The 20,108-nt window shown below is 35.5% G+C and overlaps 1 protein-coding gene across 1 annotated transcript in view; it reads right to left on the bottom strand.

Moving 5' to 3' along the window:
- LOC111141985 (activating transcription factor 7 interacting protein) overlaps positions 1–20,108 on the bottom strand; it is a 121,104-nt gene that overhangs the window by 18,020 nt on the left and 82,976 nt on the right. Inside the window, exons 7-9 of the mRNA XM_022494888.1 lie at positions 12,112–12,188; positions 11,447–11,535; positions 7,869–8,504 (exon numbers count right to left, since the gene is read on the bottom strand). Of these exons, the coding sequence (XP_022350596.1) occupies positions 7,869–8,504; positions 11,447–11,535; positions 12,112–12,188 (802 nt within the window). The remainder of the gene's footprint in view (positions 1–7,868; positions 8,505–11,446; positions 11,536–12,111; positions 12,189–20,108) is intronic.

Genomic DNA, 20,108 nt, shown 5'->3' with positions numbered 1-20,108 from the left:
GGGAGGTTGGGGGAACCAGGTGGTGAGTATTAGAGAGGGCACGGACTGCATGGAGCACTGGGTGTGGTACAAAAACAATGAATACTGTTATGCTGAAAATAAATTTTTAGAAATGATTAAAAAAAAAAAAAAGAAGTTGCTATGCCCCAGGTTAAAATCGGTTTCTGCCTGTGCTCTCCTGTAGGATTTTGAAGGTTTCCTGTCTCACACTGTGGTCTTTCATCCATTTTGAATTTATTTTTCTGTATGGTGAAAGTGGTCCAGTTTCATTCTTCTGCATGTGGCTGGCTGTCCAATTTTCCTGGCACCATTTATTGAAGAGACTATCTTTTTTCCTTTGGATATGTTCTTGCCTTGTTGAAGATTAGTTGGCCATACAGTTGTGGGTCCATTTTGGGATTCTCTGTTCTGTTCCACTCATCTAAGTGTCTATTTTTGTGCCAGTACCATACTGTCTTGATGATTACAGCTTTGTAATTAGCTTGACAACTGGAATTGTGATGGCTGCAGCTTTGGTTTTCTTTTTCAGGATGACTTTTGGCTATTCAATGTCTTTTGTAGTTCCACACGAATTTTAGGATTGTTTCTTCTAGCTTTGTGAAAATGCTGGTGGTAAATCGGTAGGGATTGCATTATATGTGTAGATTGCTTTGGGCAGAATAGACATTTTCACAATATTTATTCTTCCTATCCATGGGCATGGAATGATTTCCCATTTTGTTATGTCCTCTTCAATTTCTCTATCATAAGTGTTCTACAGTTTTCAGAGTACAGATCTTTTCCCTCTTTGGTTAGATTTCTTCCTAGGTATCTTATGGGTTTTAGTACAACTGTAAATGGGATCAATTCCTTGATTTCCTGCTGCTTCATTATTGGTGTTTAGAAGTGCAACAGATTTCTGTACCTTGATTTTATATCTGGCAACTTTGCTGAACTCACATCTTTGGTGGAATCTTTGGGTTTTCTACATAGTGTAATATGTCAGCTGCAAATAGTGAAAGTTTGACTTCTTACTTGCTGATCTGGATGCCTTTTCTTCTTCTTGTCTGATCGCTGAGGTTACGACTTCCAGTACCATACTAAATAGTAATGGTTAGGGCAGTCATCCATGTTGTGTTCCTTACCACAGAAGAAAAGCTCTCAGTTTTTCCCCACTGAGGATGATAATAGCCGTGAGTCTTTCATATATGGCCTTTACAACACTGACATATGTTCCATCTATACCTACTTTTTTGAGGGTTTTTATCAAGAATGGATGCTCCATTTTGCAAATACTTTTTCTGCATCTATTGAGGGGATCATATGGTTCTTATCCTTTCTTTTATTAACATGGTAGATTATGTTGATTGATTTGCAAATAATGAACCAATCCTGAAGCCCATGAATGTCACTTTATCATTGTGAAGAATTCTTCTATAATGTCTGTTGGATTTGATGTGTTGTCTTGTTGAGAATTTTTGCATCCATGTTCATCCATGATATTGGCCTGTAATTCCTCTTTTTAGTGGGGTCTTTGGTTTTGGAATCAAGGTAATGCTGGCCTTGCAAAATGAGTTTAGAAGCTTTCCTTCCATTTGGTACATTTTGGAACAATTTGAGAAGAAAAGGTATTAACTCTTCCTTAAATGTCTGGTAGAATTCCCCTGGAAAGCCATCTGGCCCTGGAATTTTGTTCATTGGAACATTTTTGATTACTGATTCAATTTCTTTGCTGGTTATTGGGTCTGTTCTAATTTTCTATTTCTTCCTGTTTCAGTTTTGGTAGTTTTTATGTTTCTAGGAATGTTTCTAGGAATTTCAGATTGCCCAGATTGTTGGCATATAATTTTTTACAATATTCTCTTATAATTGTATTTCTGTAGTGTTGGCTGTGATTGCTCCTCTCTCACCTGCAATTTTATTTGGGTCCTTTTTCTTTTCCTTGTGGTAAGTCTGACTAGGGGTTTATCAATTTTAATAATTCTTTCAAAGAACCAGCTCTTAGCTCCTCTGATCTGTTCTACTGGGTTTTTTTGTTTATTTCTATAGCGTTTATTTCTACTTTTATCATTATTATTTCCTTTCTTCTGCTGGCTTTAGGCTTTATTTGCTGTTTTTTTTTTTTTTTTTCTAGCTCCTTTAGATGTAAAGTTAGTTTGTGTATTTGAGCCTTTCCTTATTTCTTGAGGTAGGCCTGTACTGCAATATACTTCCCTCTTAGGACTGCCTCTGCTGCATTCTAAAGGTTTTGGACCGGAGTATTTTCACTTGTATTTGCATCCATGTATTTTTTTAAACTCTTCTTTCATTTCCTGGTTAACCCATTTATCATTCTTAAAAATGCTCTTTAACCTCCATGTATTTGTGGCCTTTCCAAAATGTTTCTTGTGGTTGAATTCAAATTTCATAATGTTGTGATCTGAAAACATTCATGGTATGATTTCAATCTTCTTGTACTTGTTAAGGGCTGATTTGTGACTCAGTAGATTATCTATTCTGGAGAATGTCCCATGTGCACTCAAAAAGAATGTGTATTCTGGACACCTGGGTGGCTCAGTCTGTTAAGCATCTGCCTTCAGCTCAGGTCATGATCCCAGGGTGCTGGGATCAAGTCCTGAGTTGGGCTCCCAGCTCAATACGGAGTCTGCTTCTCCCCCTGCTTGTGTGCGTGCACTCTCTCAAAAAATACATAAAATCTTTTTTAAAAAATGTGTATTCTGCTGCTTTAGGATGAAATGTTCTGAATATATCTGTTGAGTCCATCTGGTCCAGTGTGTCATTCAAAGCCATTGTTTCCTTGTTGATTTTCTGCTTAAAAGATCTGTCCACTGCTATAAATGGGGTATTAAAGTCCCCTACTACTACTACTGCATTATTATCAATGAGTTTCTTCATGTTCATTATTAACTGATTTATATATTTGGGTGTTCCCAAGTTGGGGGCACTGTTAGCTCTTCTTGGTGGGCAGATCCCTAAATTACGATATAGTGCCCTTCTTCATTGCTTGTTACTGTCTTTGGTTTCAAATCTAGTTTGATGTAAGTATAGCTACTCCAATTTTCTTTTGACATCCATTAGCATGACAGATAGTTCTCCATCCTCTCACTTTCAATTTGGAGATGATTTTAGGTCTAAAATGAGTCTCTTGTAGGTAGCATATAGATGTGTCTTGCAGCATATAGATATGTCTTTTTTTTTTTTTTAATCCATTCTGATCCCCCATGTCTTTTGATTGGAGCATTTAGTCTGTTAACACCCAGAGTGACTACTGATAGATATGAATTTAATGCCACTGCGTTACCTCTAAAGTGGGAGTTTCTGGGCCTTTCTAGTGCTTTTGCTTTTGGTCTTTTCTGTTCGCCCCACTCAAAATCCTCTTTAATATTTCTCACAGTGCTTGTTTAGTGGTCACAAACACATTTAGTTTTTGTTTGTCAGGAAATTCTTTATTGCTCCTTCCATTCTGAATGACACCTTGCTGGATAAAGTAGTCTTGGCTGCATATTTTTCCCATTCAGCATGTTGAACATATCATGCCACTCTCTTCTGGCCTGTCAACTTTCTGTGGACAGATCTGTTGTGAATCTGATCTGTCGTCCCTTGTAGGTTAAGGACTTTTTTCCCTTGCTGCTTTCAAGATTCTTTCCTTGTCTGTGTATTTTGTGAATTTGACTATAATATGCCTTGGTGACAGTCAGCTTTTGTTGGATTTAATGGGAGTTCTCTATGTTTCTTGGATTTTGATGTATGTTTCCTTCCTCAGATTCGAGAAGTTTTCAGCTATAATTTGTTCAGATAAGCCTTCTGCCCCCTTTTCTCTTTTCTTCTGGGATGCCTACGATACAAATACTACTATGCTTTAAGGAGCTGATGAGTTTGCTAAGTCTACATTTGTGATTCAGTATCTTTCTTTCCTTCTTCTTTTCATGTCACTGTATTTTGTGTGTGTGTGTGTGTGTGTGTGTGATTGTTGGGAAAGCCTTTTATAGTCCTGATCCTGAGAGGAATGGCTTTATTAAGAGAAGGTTTAAAAAAAAAAAAAAAGGCAGCTAGATCTTATTTTCCCTAGAGCTGAGGCTTCAAAGCACTCTATGATCAGCAGACTTGGTGCTGTGCGGGGTTTGTGCTGGTATTCTGGGGGAGGGGCCTGCTGCACTGATTCTTTAGGTGAACTTGTCCTGGTAAAGATGCACCTCCAGGGTGCATGGAAGCTGGGTTTGGTGTAAGCAGGCCTCCACTGGGTGGTGTTCTGCTCATTTTAGTATGGCAGTGCTGAAGTGGGGGAGGAATAACATCAGCCCTCTCTCTTGTACCTGGAACCAGGGCAGGGGAGTGAGTTCACCCCTGTCACTCTTCAGGAAGCCCTCACAGAAGAGCAAACAGTCACCCTTCTTGTGTCCCCAGTTTCCATCAGATTTTTGCCTTCACTCTATCCTGTGTCCAAGCTGTCTGCCTGCCAGGGGGCACAGGACACTTGTGTTATATCTCAGGAATGTGGCTGGGTTTCAAAAGTCCAAGTTTTAGGGACCCACACTGATCCTCTGGGGGAGGGTCTTGCCATTCTTTTTGCTGTTTGCTGTTTTGTCCCACAAAAGCAGTCGCAGGAACAGGCAGCAGTTCAGAGTTTATGGCAAAGTGCAACAAAAAGCCAGCACCAGGGTTTACGGCCCTCAACCAGTGTCTTTATTCCTATGCTAGGAAACAAGGCAGAAACACTGGCACCACCAGTGCTTTTGTCCCCGGACAGGTGGTGCTTCCATTCCCAAATGTACTCCAAGAGGGGTTAGTGTTTTTCCCTGTGTGACCCAGAGGATCCTCAGACCACGCTGCCTACTCCCAGGTCTCTGTTCTCCTTCCCCACTGGAGCATGACTAAGTCTACCATGCATGAATGTGGCAATAGCAAGGCCTTCTAGAACTTCATTCAGACTTTGTGATCCACTGTTTATAATAACTTGCAATAGTCAGTTCCTCTCCTTTTTCCAGTCAGTAGTTTTGGGGAAGTTTTTCTAGTGTAATCCCCTGTACACTGCTTCTCTCTCTCTCCCCGTCTGTCTCTCCTCTCTTCTCTCTCCATAATCAGGGCTTCCTCTCCTCCTGCAGTTCTTTTCTCTCCCAAATCAACTCTCTGCAGCTTCTAAGTAACACGATGCAGCTGTTTCTCTGCCCTAGTTGTGCAGCTTGCTCTCTCGGTCCTCAAACTGGTTTCTTGGGTGTTTAAATTAATGATTTGAGGGGCGCCTGGGTGGCTCAGTGAGTTAAAGCCTCTGCCTTCGGCTCAGGTCATGGTCCCGGGGTCCTGGGATCGAGCCCTGCATCGGGCTCTCTGTGCAGCAGGGAGCCTGCTTCCTCCTCTCTCTCTCTGCCTGGCTCTCTGCCTACTTGTGATCTCTGTCTGTCAAATAAATAAATAAAATCTTTAAAAAAATAAATTTAAAAAATTAATTAATTAATTAATGATTTGATATTTACTTAGCTTGATACTACAAGTGTACTTGAAAGATGAGGCAAGCTTAGGGTCCCCCTAATCCTCCAGGATCTTAACTCCTCCACATGAATGAATGATTAACTATAATTTAAGCCCTATACCTCCTCGCAGCCTCTAGGAGAATTTTTACTTTACTATAAACAGAAAATACTGACTTACTCTATGAGGACACATGAACTATATAATAAAATATAATAAACTACATGCATTCTAGTTAGATAGCCTATGTTCTCATTAAATCAACAATACCTACATAACTATATGACTTAAAATGTTTTAATTATACAACTAATTGATTTATCATATTACAAATGTATTAAAGGTTGGGTTCAACCTTCATATTCAGCCAAAATGTGCCATATGGCTTCAGCTTAGGTTTTGGGAAGCCTTAACAGCTAAATGGTTATTGTAACATCATTTATGGCACCTCTAAAATGATGCATGATTAAAGAATACATCATTTCAGATCTCATTCTGATTAACACAACAAAAAATAAAAAAGCTTATCATTCATATTTATGGTTAATATCCAATCGTTTACTTTCAAACATAAGTAAGCACTCTAAATAGAACTTGAAATGATGATCTCCTTAATTTATACAATAAAATACATAAAAATGTGTTGAATAAATACATGTTAAAATATAAAAGTTTAAATATAAATGTATGTTATTGCAAAAGTAGAATTATGTACAGATTAAAAATGGTTGTGAAAACTATTAGTTTTACATACAAAAACAAGAACAGTCAAGTAATTAAATAAATACAAAACAGACTAACACTATGCCTAACAGAGTGCATTACCTAGCTAATTTTGGGAAAAAAATATACCCTTTGTGTCAAAAATGGCCATAAAATTTTAAGAAAACAGAATAATTAAATTATAACTCTGATACCTGTAGAAGTGTTTAGGGTATGAGCATTCAAAAACCTAAGCAAAATCTTTTAAGTTATTTATTTCTTTTCAAGCCATGGCTTATCAGGAAAAGTTCTTTGTTGAAGAATGTATCTTGTGACCATGAATTAAAAATAGTGTCAACTTAGGCTCAATACTTCATAAAGAGGAAAAACTCCAAAATCACACAAAACAATGTCTATGAGAAATCACCTTCTACCTGACATATTAAAATATACTAAGGATTAGAAATAAATTAGAGAAAAATGAAGCAACCCCCCCCCCACCGAAATCTTGCTCATTTACTAAAAAGCAAGCAACTTCCAGTGCTCTAAACATGAATAACAGAGTCTAAGAGTAATGTGGTAGCAGACAGGGCTAACAAATATTGTTACTGTACTATGAGAGCATTTACATTTTAAATACTATTATCAATAACTGTACTGGTTAAAATTTCAGATTTCCTCCTGTATCCAAGATGTAAATTTGTATGAGGTTGATATTTAAGCTCCTGTCCAATATAATTTTGATCTACTCATTTACTCTTGACAACCTTATAAAATACTACAATCACTATTTCACATGAGAAAATATACTCAGAGGGCAAGTACTAATGGCTGCATGACAAATTAAAAAAAAAAAAGGCCTTATATCTTACTTATGAAATTTTGCACTTTAGAATCTGTTTTATATTTCATGGTTACTTATTATATCAGTAAGAGACACCAGCAGCAATTTCACTATTACACATGATACTTACCCATTTTTGCCTATTTTTACAATAGTGGGAATAAATGTGAAGCCAGAAATGAAATGAAGAATAAGAAAGTTTAAGAATGCATACAAAATGTATGCTTCTTAAGAACAAGGAAGACATAGAATTTTACAGATTTCAAATACAGGTACAATCAATTTCTCCTTTTTGCAATATTGGAAAGCATACAGACATATACAAAGATAATCATATGTCATGGGGAAATACATAAGAAAGAAAACAAGAAGCCAACATTTATAGTAAATTAGAGAGGGAAGAACCTATTTTTAAACTGTTCCAATTTGAAAAATGTGAGTGATGAATGCACAAAGAACTCTAACAAATGGTAGGGAAGATATGTGGTTTGTCATTTCCTCTTATAAGCATATATTATGTGGAATGATATACTTTAAAATAAATGTGATCTACTTCTGCCAAATGTATTATATAAGTAATTCAAAATGCTTGCCCCAAAGCCTCAATGAAAAATTTCACCCAGATTAGGAAAAATTACTAAAAGCTAAATTAAAAATCTAACTTTTCATTCAAAATAAATTCCCTCTCAAATACCATCTTAACAACATTATTTCTTAGGTTACTAAAAACTTACTAAAAATAACATCTAGGATATTCTCTCTACTTTTGTCTTCAAATAAAGATAGCCACTTCCACAAACATACACAAATGTTCGATTATCTAAACAGGCCATTAACATGCCTACTTTTCTATTTTTAAGCCTACACGGTCACTTACCAATTCTTGGGGTAGCAGTGCTCTGTTCTGCAGGCGATGAAGTACTAAAAGCAGAGATTGGAATTTTCATCTGTATAGGACCTCGGTTATTTGATGGACTATAGAGTCCTGATGGACCTACTGTAGGTAAGGAAGTCCTTGTGGCTTGTACAATAGAGTGTGCTGTTGGAACAGCCTGTACAGCAAGTGTTGTTCCTAATGGTGCAGCACTGGCAGGAGAGTTCCTTTGAATACTAGGACTGGCCACAGAAGGAACATTGTTTGGTTTAGTGGGGTTTGGCAAGGCTGGCAAGGATACTGGATTTTTGGTAAGACCACTCACTGTAGGTGGGCTTTGTACAGAAATGAACTCAACGTTGCCAGATGGTTGGTTGGTCACTAAAGTCCCTGGATGGCTCTGTAGGAGTTGAGGCTGGGAGGACACCGCAACAGGTACATGCAAAATCACTGGCAAAGGTTGTAAAGAGATTGTAGGTTGGGGATTTCCACTAGGCACCTGAGTAGTAGCAACTACTGTAGCAGTGTTGGGTGCAGGAAGAACTGACGTTGCTGTCAGAGAACCAGAAGTCACTGGAGTCTGCAATTTAGGTTGACTACTGACAACTGTTGGAGGAGTGACAAGACTGGTTGAAGATACTATAAAAAGAAAAAATATGTCTCAGTTTAAATGGCTGTTTTATCAGCTAGCATAATACAACACATTAAAATTTAATGAATTACAGTATAATTCTTTTATAAAAATATAATAAAGTTTTTTATAATAAATTTTCTTTCAGATTTAAGTTTTGTAAATTCTTAGATTTAAATTTATAGAAGCATTTTTGCATCTGTATTTGGCACACGGCTTATGATTAATATGGAAGACTGGTTAGTATCAAGACAGTATCTGAAAATTATTATCATCACCTCAGAGTAACTGGAAAAATGACTGAAAAACAGTAAAAATTTGGTAAAGTGGTACAGATATTTTTGTACATTTCTGTACTATATTTTAATTAAAAATATAAATGCCTTAGGACATTGACAAGATATAAACTCAGACAATCTAGTAAAAGTCATCACTATTAATGAATAAAATAAGCTTGGTCATGATATTTTATCACCTGGACCATGTGTGAAACCTTTATCTGTGGATCAAGTTTTATGGAATTACCTGGCAAGAGTTAATATGGGGAGTCTGCCTCTACTGACACTCTAGTGACATTTTATGATTTGGGAAATAAAAGAGTAAAGATGGGAGATGAATTAAGAAATAAGGGAACTGAACCAAAGACTAGAAAAAAATCAAAATGCTGGTCACTGGAATCTTAAATAATTTTGGTTTAACTATTTGTTTATTCTCATTTGAATGGGTTTCAAACTGATGGACCAAGTGTCTTTCACACTGTCCGTAGTCTTTCCAAACTCAAAGGCACACTAGAGCAGCAATCTTTTTTTTTTTTAAAGATTTTTTATTTATTTATTTGACAGAGAGAGAGATATCACAAGTAGACAGAGAGGCAGGCAGAGAGAGAGAGAGAGAGGGAAGCAGGTTCCCCGCTGAGCAGAGAGCCCGACGCGGAACTCGATCCCAGGACCCTGAGATCATGACCTGAGCCGAAGGCAGCGGCTTAACCCACTGAGCCACCCAGGCACCCCTTAGAGCAGCAATCTTAATCTTCATTGTTATCCAGGGGAACACCTGGGATTATGGAGACCCTCTCGGGGAGCTAGCAATGTCAAAACTTTTTATAACAATAATAAGATTTCACCATGTAAGTATTTGCACTGACACAGCAAAAGCAATGGTGAGTAAAACTTGATGCCTCAGTACAAAACTCAAGGTAGTGAGTGGTACCAAATGATCACTGCGTTCCTTACCACCACACATTTACAGTAAAAAACAAAGTGAGCTTCACTGAAGAATGGCTATAATTCAGTAGTAAAAAGTATTAATTTTATTAAATCTCAACCCTTAAATACAGGTCTTCTGAATATTCTGTGTGAAGAAATAGCAAATACACAGCAAGCATTACCACCGCTTGCCAAAGCAGCATGGGTGGCTCAGGGATAAGTGCTTGTACTATTACTGTTAAAAGAGTTACAAAGCTGAGCTAAAAGCCTTTTACATGGAAGACCATTTTTACTTGAAAGATGATTTACAGATATACTGTGATTATTCACATATGAGTATCAGACTAATCTTTTCTTAAAAATAAACCATGGCAGTCAGTTCAAAGAAAATAACTGCAATGGTACAATTTGAGCTTATTGGCAATGATACAATTTGAGTTTGAAAACAAAAATTAGAACTTTGGAAAAACTTGTATCTGCCACTGAGAACATGACAACTTCCCAAATCTTCAAAGATTCTTCTAATAAAAATCAACTATGAAATAAATGTGATTTTTAAAAAGTTTATTAATGAAATGTGTCAATAATGGAAGTCTTAAATAACTCAGTGAATATTTTCCAAATGATTGATGAATGATAGCACCAAAAGATCCATCCAAGTATAGACAGACAAATGGATTTTTTTTTTAAAAGAAGGCAGGGCAGACAGAGAAGGAAGAGAGAATCCCAAGCAGACTCCACACTGGGCATGGAGCCCAACCAAAACCAAGAGTCAGACACTTAACTGACCATACTACCCAGGTGCCCCCAGACTTTCTGTCAAAAATCAGAAAAGTTTATTGGTATGGTTTCACATTCCACTTTTCAACTAACCTTTAATAAACTACTGCCTGATTACGCCAAAGAAGAATATCCAAAAATCTAAAAGGGCTAGTCCTTTTCCAACTATATATTTGTATGAGGCTGAATTTTCTTCACATATTTCAATCAAAACATCAAACTGCAACAGACTTAATGCAGAGATAGATATAAGAATCTTCAACTGCCTTCAACTGTCTTAATGTTTTAGGTTTAAAAGAGATGTGTAAACCTGTAAACAATAACTCTTCTGTTTTAAGCTTAAAAAAGGTGTTTTTCATTAAAACATGTTATTTGTGTTACAGGATATAGGTTTGTTATGATTCTTTTTTAAATTTTATGTATTTATTTGACAGAAAGAGAGATCACAAGTAGGCAGAGAGGCAAGCAGAGAGAAAGGGAGAAGCAGGCTCCCTGCTGAACAGAGAGCCCGATGTGGGGCTCGATCCCAGGACCCTGAGATCATAACGTGAGCCGTTGGCAGAGGCTTAACCCACTGAGCCACTCAGGCGCCCCGGTTTGTTATGATTTTTAAATAAATATTTAAAATTTTATGTTTTAATTTTCACTACAGTAAATATCAATTAGTATAAGCCACAAAAATGAAAGCTCTTTGGGATTCTTTATATTATTATTATAAGATTATACAGGGATATGGAAACCAGAAAATTTGAGAACCACTACAGACTTGAATTTCTATATTTGCATACATATCTGTAATCCTAATTTTTAAATAAAATTTTGTACTTATTGAATTTTAGATAAATACCTCATTTATCTTAGAACTTATTTATCTTAGATCATTTTAATTTCAAAAATTTGTAATAAAAGAGAACCAAAACCTTCAGTTCCTAAGAAAATGTTATTTTGGTATTAAAAAATATTACCTGTATTCACAGGGGTTGGAAAGGTTGGTGGTGCACTCTCACTTACATTCCTTTTGGACTCCAGCATCTGTCTCACTGTGCCTGCATTTCTACAAAATATATATATATATATATACAAATAGTCAGTGAAAATGCCATTCAGGAGGACATCATTTTATGAATAGAGAAAGCAATGGCTGATAGGGGAAAGCATGGCAAGACCTGGGTATTGTAGCACTAAAGTGCAAATGAATGCATAGGTAAAGACGGCACATAGACTTCAGCATGCTGGGGTCTATGGAATTAAGGAAGAGTCTTTCTCTTATATTCTAATGTCCTCAACACTTTAACAAAAAGCCAAACGTACATCCTAGTATCTATAGACATTAATTTTTATCACCCTTGATCAAAATATTTCTCAATCACTTTGCAAGAATACTATTTAGCACAAGTGGTTAAAGAAATCTTCAAATAACCAAAGAAAGCCTCAAAATAAATTAGCAAAACCAGTAACCACAAATGAACAATTATAACAAAACAAAAAAAGAAAATCTAAATCCAGTATACCAAACACTTATCTCTACAAAAATAAATAGCAATACATTCCAAAATTTTCCTGTAAAATAAATAAAATCAGAACCTTGTTCTGTTATTTAAAAACTTGAAAGACTGTTTACAATTCTCACCTGTATGGCACATTGTTGTTATTGCTGTTGACATCAACTACAGACTTTCCTGGTGATACTGGTGGGTTTGGTGGATTCTGGGGGAGAAAAACACCCAGGTAAAATAAAACCCAATTCACAAGCAATCTTTAAAAATATGACCTTAAATCGACCTATTGTGACCATTTTGTAACATTTAAGAATGTTGAATTACTATGTTGTGCACTAGAAACCAGTATTATTAAAAAAAAACAAAACACAAAAAAACCTTACATGCATTCTCTATATATTACCTGTTACTTCCAGAAAATATTACTAGAGGAGAAAAGAAAAAAGCCAGGGCTTTGAATCTTGACATTGCCACTTAAACAAATTACTTAACCCATTGCAACAATTGTGTGAAAGATTAATATAATAATTCCTATACCTCAGTTTTTTAAGATGACTAACTAGAGAATGTGAAAATGGTTTACATGCTGTAAGGGTTCAATAAATATTGATAATATGAATCTGAAGAATAACTAGACGTATTTATTCAAAATCAAGTGAATGCCTACTACAGACCACACATAGCAGGCACCAAATTACCAACAGGAACTCAACAGAGTACATATTTATTCTTTTCCAGAAATAGTTGATTACCAATAAAATGGTGCCTAAGGCCACAAATCAAAATTATTTTTTCAATTATTGTTTAAAAAATAACTACTTGCCACTATGTGACTGATAACTTCATAAAAAGATATTTCAATTCTAAACTTAATTATTAACTAATTTCAGCCTTTTCCCCCTCAAAACAAGGAATATAGAAATGGAATTCTTATACATATACATATTAATTATCATTACTTGGGCCTCTGTCAATAATTATACTATTATCATATTATTCCTTAAATTAAGAAATATAAATAATTCTGCTCAAGATTTAATTAATGTAATAGTAATAATAAATACTAAAACAAAGGTGGCAGGTGCTTAAAATCACATCAAGTAGATGCCACTAATCACTCTTTTCAATCAACCAATCTTGATGCTTTTTACAGGATAAAAGAATAACTCTGACCAACAAGTATAGCATTATACTAGTTATACAGGTAGAGAAGATAAGAGACAAAATTACAATGAATTGCTCAAAAGGTGCTTAAAATCTGCCTGTGGACAAAAACACATGAAACAAATAGAAAAGCAAATTAAAGTAACAGTGCAGTGCTGATGGAAAAACTTTTTTAATAAGTTTTTGAGGAAAATGCATCTTCATATAGGTTAGTACACTGAAAATAGCTAAGATGAAGATAAAGAACATTTCAAGGAGAAAAACAGAAAAAGAAGGAGTAAAAGCATAATTAAATAAATACAACTGGCTTAGAACATGGGATGGCCACTGGATGGAAGATCTTAAGTACTACAGTGTGGTGACACCAAAAGATGACAGAATAGGAAGACTAACATCTTCATCCCTCATGGGATGGATCAAATTTCCTTTGTTAGAATTCCAGAAGCCAGTCAAGAGGTTATAGGACCCCAAGCAATAGCAAGGCAAAGAAGAAGTGCTTTTCAGTCGTCGGGCAAGTCTGCTGTACTTACCCACCATATCCCAAACCCCTCCTGATACAGTACAGCACAATCAAAATTTCTCATTTCTGGCTTCTCCTTCAAAAGGGAAAGAGAAGGGGCACCTGAGTGGCTCAGCGGGTTAAGCCTCTGCCTTCAGCTCAGGTCATGATCTCAGGGTCCTGGGATCAAGTCCCGCATCGGGCTCTCTGCTCGGCATGGAGCCTGCTTCCTCCTCTCTCTCTCTCTCTCTCTCTCTGCCTGCCTCTCTGCCTGCTTGTGATCTCTATCAAATAGATAAATAAACTCTTTAAAAAAAAAAAAAAGGGAAGAGAAGAGTGGAATTTTCATGCAATATTCTGGCTTTTCTGGGGACTGTCCAAAGCACTGGTTTCTGTTTCATCTGATCTGAAGGAAGTAGCACATGCTGGATGTCTAGTGGCCACGTGAGAACAAAGGTGAGCCTATTAGCTTGGTACAGCACCAGAAAAACCATTCTAACACAGACAGCAGGGGGACCTCCAAAATTATGGCTTATAAAACCAAAACTGTAATATGGAAGACAGATGTCAGTGGGGAGTTTCTGAGTAGAAAGAGACAAGCCTCTTCAGATAAAAAACTATATTCACAAGCTCAGAGAAATCATACACACACAAGCTCAGAGAAAATACATCTCTAGAAAAGGCCTGAGAGGTCCCAGAGTATATACCTGAACTGAACAGTAAAGGTCTTCCTCTATACAAAGAACTGTCAAAAGACAGGGAAAAGTGGTTCTTTTCTTCAAATGCCCAAATTTCAATATAAGAGAACTAAACATAGAGCCCCAACAGAGAAATACAGCCCCAACAACAACAAAATCTCCAGAAACTGACCCTAAAAGAAAATGGGGATCTGTGAATTACCCATTAAAGAATTCAAAATAACCAATATCAAGATGTTCAATGGGGTAAAAGAAAACTGAAAGAAATTATAAAAAATCATGCATGAAGAAATAAAAATTTTAACAAAGAAACAGAAACTCTAAAATAGAAACAAAAGAAATTCTGGATCTGAAGAATAACTGAAATTGAAAAATTCACTACATGGGATCAACACCAGACTGTACCAAGCTGAATAAAGATTTAGTGGACTTGATGACAAGTTATTTGTAATTATCAAATTACAAAAGCAAAAGAAAAGAGAAGAAAAAAGTGAACAGAGCCCAAGGAATTTACGAGGCACCACTGAAAAAACCAATACATGAATATGGGAATCTAAGAATAGAAGAGAGGAAAATAGCAGAAAGCCTTTGCAAATAATGGCCCCAAACTCTCCAAATTTGAGGGTTCTCAAATTCAAAAAGCTTAACTTCCAAATAGAATAACTCATGGATCTATACTGAAAAACACAGTCAAGGTGTCGAAAGTCACAGATAAAAAATTTTTAAATAACAAAAGAAAAGCAACCCATTACATTTAAGGTAGCTCCCATAAGATTATCAGTAGTTTTCTCAGCAGATAACTAGAAGGCTACAAGGAGGCGGGATGATATATTCAAAGTGTGGAATAAGAAAACTACCAAGCAAAAATACTATATTCAGCAAAACTTTTATTCAAAAATTAAGGCAAAATTAAGATTTTCCTAGATTAAAAACACTGGGGAAGTTCATGACCATTAGATCTGCAATACACACACACACACAAAATGCTAAAATGGGTTCTTCAAGTGAAAATGAAAGGATATGAGATGGCAACTTGAAAGCATACAAACAGACGAAATTCTCTGATAAAGGTATTTACAGAATTCTCTGATAAAGGTATTTACAGAATCCTGCATTACTATTACTATAAAGTTGGTGCAGTAAATCACATGTAATTATACACATTTAGGCATAAAAGTAACTGTAAATTTATGTTAAAGGATATAGAATTTTAAAAAAGATATAATAAAACTAATAACAAAGTTGTAGAGGCAGAAGTTCTTAAATATGATTGAAGTTGCTACCAGTTAAAATAGTTTATATAATCCCCATGGTAATCACAGATAAAATACCTATAGAAGATACATAAAAGGACATTATATAATGACAAAAGCACCAACTGACCAAATACAATATTTATACACATATATACACATAACATCAAGGCCTCAATGTATAAACACTGACAGAATTGAAAAACAAACAAACAGCAACACAATAATAGGAGTTTTCAGTCCATCATTCTATATAATGAGTAGATGATCCAGAGAAACATTCAATTAAGGAAATAGCAAAGCTGAACCAATACCAAAGACCAAATGGACCAGACATTTATAGAAATTTTCACCCAACAGCAGAAAAATACAAAATTTTTCTCACATGCACACAGAACATTCTTCAGGACAGATCAAATATTAGTCACAAAATAAGCCTTAACAAATTTATAAAAATGAAACTCTGACCAAGTATCTCTTACAACCACAAAGGAACAAAAGTAGAAATCAAGAGCAGAAGGAAAAATGGAAAAGTCATATATATGTAGAAATTAAACACTTAAAAAATCTAATATATAAAAGAAGAAATCACAGATGTATCAGAAAATATCTTAAGATAAATAAAACCACAAACACAACATACTAAATTTATGAGAAATTTTATGCAGCAAATGTAGTACTAAGAGGAAGATTTATGGTGGTACATGCTTCCATTAAAAAAGGAGAAAGATCTCAAATCAACAACCTAACTTTACACTTTGAAGGACTTAAAAAAAAAAAAAACTACACTCAGGAGAAGGAAGGAAATGATAAAGTTTATAGCAGAAATAAACAGAGAATACAAAGTCAATAGAAAAAAAATCAACTAAGAGTTGACATTTCAAAGGATCAAAAAATAAGCAAAACTATACCTAGATTACCTGTAAAAAAAGAAAGAAGACAAAAATAAATAAAATCATAAATGAAAGAGGATGCCACATTACACCTGATGCCATAGAATTTAAAAGGATCACAAAAGACTATCATAAACAATTATAAAGCAACAAATTGGATAACCTAGAAAAAATGGATAGCTTTCTGGAAATACACATCCAAAACTGAATCAAAAAGAAAATAAAACTTTGAAGAAGATCTACCCAGTAGTGAGACTGAATCAGTAATCAAAACCATTCTAATAACAAAAAATACCAAGGATCTAGGCTGCCACGCAGAATTCTACCAGACACTTAAAGAAGAATTAACAGCAGTCTGCCAACTCTTCCAAAGAATTGATGAGGAGGGAAAACTTCCAACCCATTTTATGAGGCCAGCATACCTGATACCAAAACCAGACACCACAATCAAAGAAAACTACAGCCTAATATCCCTGATGAACATAGACTCAACAAAATATTACCAAATCAAATTCACCAGCACACTGAAAGGATTATACAACATGACCAGGTGAGACTTATCCCTGGAATGCAAGGAGAGCTTCACACAAAAATCAATCAATGTATAAATCAATCAAACACCACATTAACAAAATGAAGGGGGAAAAAAACAACATGATCTTCTTAATTCTTGTAGAAAAAGCATTTCCTATATTTCAAAACCCTTTCATGATTTAAAGAAAAAAAAGAATTCAACAAATTAGGAATGGAAGGAAGTTACCTCAACATTAAAAACAACAACAACAACAACAACAACAAAACCAAAACTATACATCAAAAGCCCACAGCTAACATCACACAACTTCTGTTCAACATGGTACTGGAAAAGATCTCACCAGAGCAATAAAACAAGAAAAAGAAATAACAGGAGGCCATACTAGAAAGGAAAAAGTGCCATTTTCTCTGTTTGCAGATGACGTGATCTTATAGTCAGAGAGCTCTCAAGGTGGGGCACCTGAGTGGTTCAGTCCTTAAGCATCTGCCTTCACTCAGGTCATGATCCCAGGGGTCTGGGATCAAGTGCCACATCAGGCTTCCTGAAGCCTGCTTCTCCCTCTCCCACTCCCCCTGCTTGTGTTCTCTCCCTCACAGTCTGTCAAATAAATAAATAAAATCTTAAAAAAAAAAAGAAAGAAAGTTCTCAAGAGTCCACACAAAAAAGTTCAAACGAATTTAGCAATGGTGCAGGATCAAAAATCATCATCAAGAAAAATCAATCATACTTCTATATACTAACAACAAACAATCTGAGAAAAAAATTAAGAAAATAATCCCATTACAATATCATTAAAGAGAATAAAATATTTGAAAGTAAATGTAACCAAAAAGGCAAAAGACCTTTAAACTGAAAACATCAAATACTGTAGAATGAAATAAAAGACACAAATAAATGGAGATACCCCATGTTCATGGACTGGAGCACTTAATACTGTTCAAATGTCCGTACTACCCAAAGTAATCAAAAGTTTCCATGTAATTTCTATGAAAATGCAATGTCATTTTTTGCATTAATAGAAAAAAGCATTCTATAATCCATATGGAATCTCCAGGGCAGAAGAACAAAGTTCTTCCTGATTTGAAAACATATTACACAAAGATACAGTAATCAAAAACAGTGTGGTTGTGGCATAAAGACAGGCACATAGACCAACAGAACAGAACAGCCCAGAAATAAACTCTCACATGTACAGTCTTTTAACAAATGGTATGAAAACTGGATAGCCAAACACAAAAGACTAACGTTGGACCATTAAACCATATACAAAAATTAGTTCAAAATAAATCAAAGACCTAAATATAAGAGCAAAACTAAAAATTCCTATTAGAAAACATAGGAGGAAAGTTTCATGACATCAAATTTTGCAATTATTTCTTGGATTTGACATCAAAAGCACAGGTAACAAAAGCAAAACAAAGAAGGTTACATCAAAACTTAGAAACCTCTGCACATCAAAATAAAAAAAAATCAGAGTGAAAAGGAAACCTATGGAACAGGAGAAAATAACTGCAAATCATATATCTGATAAGAGGTTAACATCCATCCAGAATATATAAAGTCCCATAACTTAACGATTTAAAGTGACCTGATTAAAAAACGGGCAAAGGACCTAAACAGACACTTCTACACTTCTCCAAAGATATGCAAAATAGTCAACAAGTATATGAAAAGATGCTCACCACCACTATTATTAGAGAAATTCAAATCAAAACCACAGTGCAATGCCACCTCACATTCATTAGCATGGCCACTATGACAAAAGAGAAATTAACAAGTGTTGGCAAGAATGTAGAGAAATAGGAACCCCATGCCTTGCTGGCTAAGAATGTAAACTGGTGGGGCGCCTGGGTGGCTCAGAGGGTTAAAGTCTCTGCCTTCAGCTTGGGTCATGATCTCAGGGTCCTGGGATAGAGCCCTGCATCGGGCTCTCTGCTCAGCAGGGAGCCTGCTTCCCACCCCCCGACTTGTGATCTCTTTTTTGTCAAATAAATAAATAAAATCTTAAAAAAAAAAAAAAAAAAGAAAAAAAGAACATGGGGCACGTGGGTGGCTCAGTGGGTTAAAGCATCTGCCTTCGGCTCAGGTCATGATCCCAGGGTCCTGGGATCGAGCCCTGCATCGGGCTCTCTGCTCAGCAGGGAGCCTGCTTCCCTTCCTCTCTCTCTGCCTGCCTCTCTGCCTACTCGTGATCTCTGTCAAATAAATAAATAAAAATCTTTAAAAAAAAAACACATAAAATGGTGTGACCTCTTTAGAAAATACTATGGTAACTCCTCAAAAAACTAAACTAGTTTAGTTCACTTTTGCGTAGATATCCAAAAGACTTGAAACCAGGATCTTAAAGAGTTATCTACACACAGATGTTCATTGTAGCATTATTCACAAAAGCCAAGAAATGAAAGCAGCCCAAATATCCATCAATAAATGAATGAATAAAGAAAATGCAGTATATACCATATACATAATGTGGAATATTATTCTGCCTTGAAAAGGGAATCTTGTTACATGCTACAATACAGGTATCAGTCAAAAACTAAAGTCAAAAACTAAACAAAACCCAAACACTATAATGATTTCCTTTATGAGACTCTAAAGTAGCAAATCACAGAAACAAAAAGTAGCTGAGTGCTGAGGGGAGAGGAAATGAGAGATGTTCTACGGTAGCAGAGCATCAAGTTTTACAAAATGAAAAACACCTAAAGATCTATTACACAGTGTTAATACAGTTAATACTTCTGAATTGTGAAGTTAAAAATGATACATTTTAGATTATGTGTATGCAGCACAAGTAAAACAATTTTAAGAATTTAATTAAAAAAATGTAGAATAATCTAAAATTTTACTCAATTACATCACTGATTTCTCATAAAAGATGAGAAGTATCTTCATATTTCTTTTATAGTAAGAACTAGAAAGGACAGAAGTTAGAGATAACAGTCATAAGGCAGTAACAGACTAGATTATAAATGTGGACTTAACAGCAAACTGCCCATGAGGGTTTTCTGCTCTTTTAAAAATTAAAATAGAAAATGTTTTAAGACAAACCTGCATGGTGGGGTTTGTTTTTAACTGGTTAATATCAG

The sequence above is a fragment of the Enhydra lutris genome, unplaced genomic scaffold, assembly GCF_002288905.1.
Source record: "Enhydra lutris kenyoni isolate GAN:26980312 unplaced genomic scaffold, ASM228890v2 scaffoldscaffold7, whole genome shotgun sequence".
In the NCBI taxonomy this organism is placed as follows: Eukaryota; Metazoa; Chordata; class Mammalia; order Carnivora; family Mustelidae; genus Enhydra; species Enhydra lutris.
This window is presented reverse-complemented; position numbering and strand designations above follow the sequence as displayed.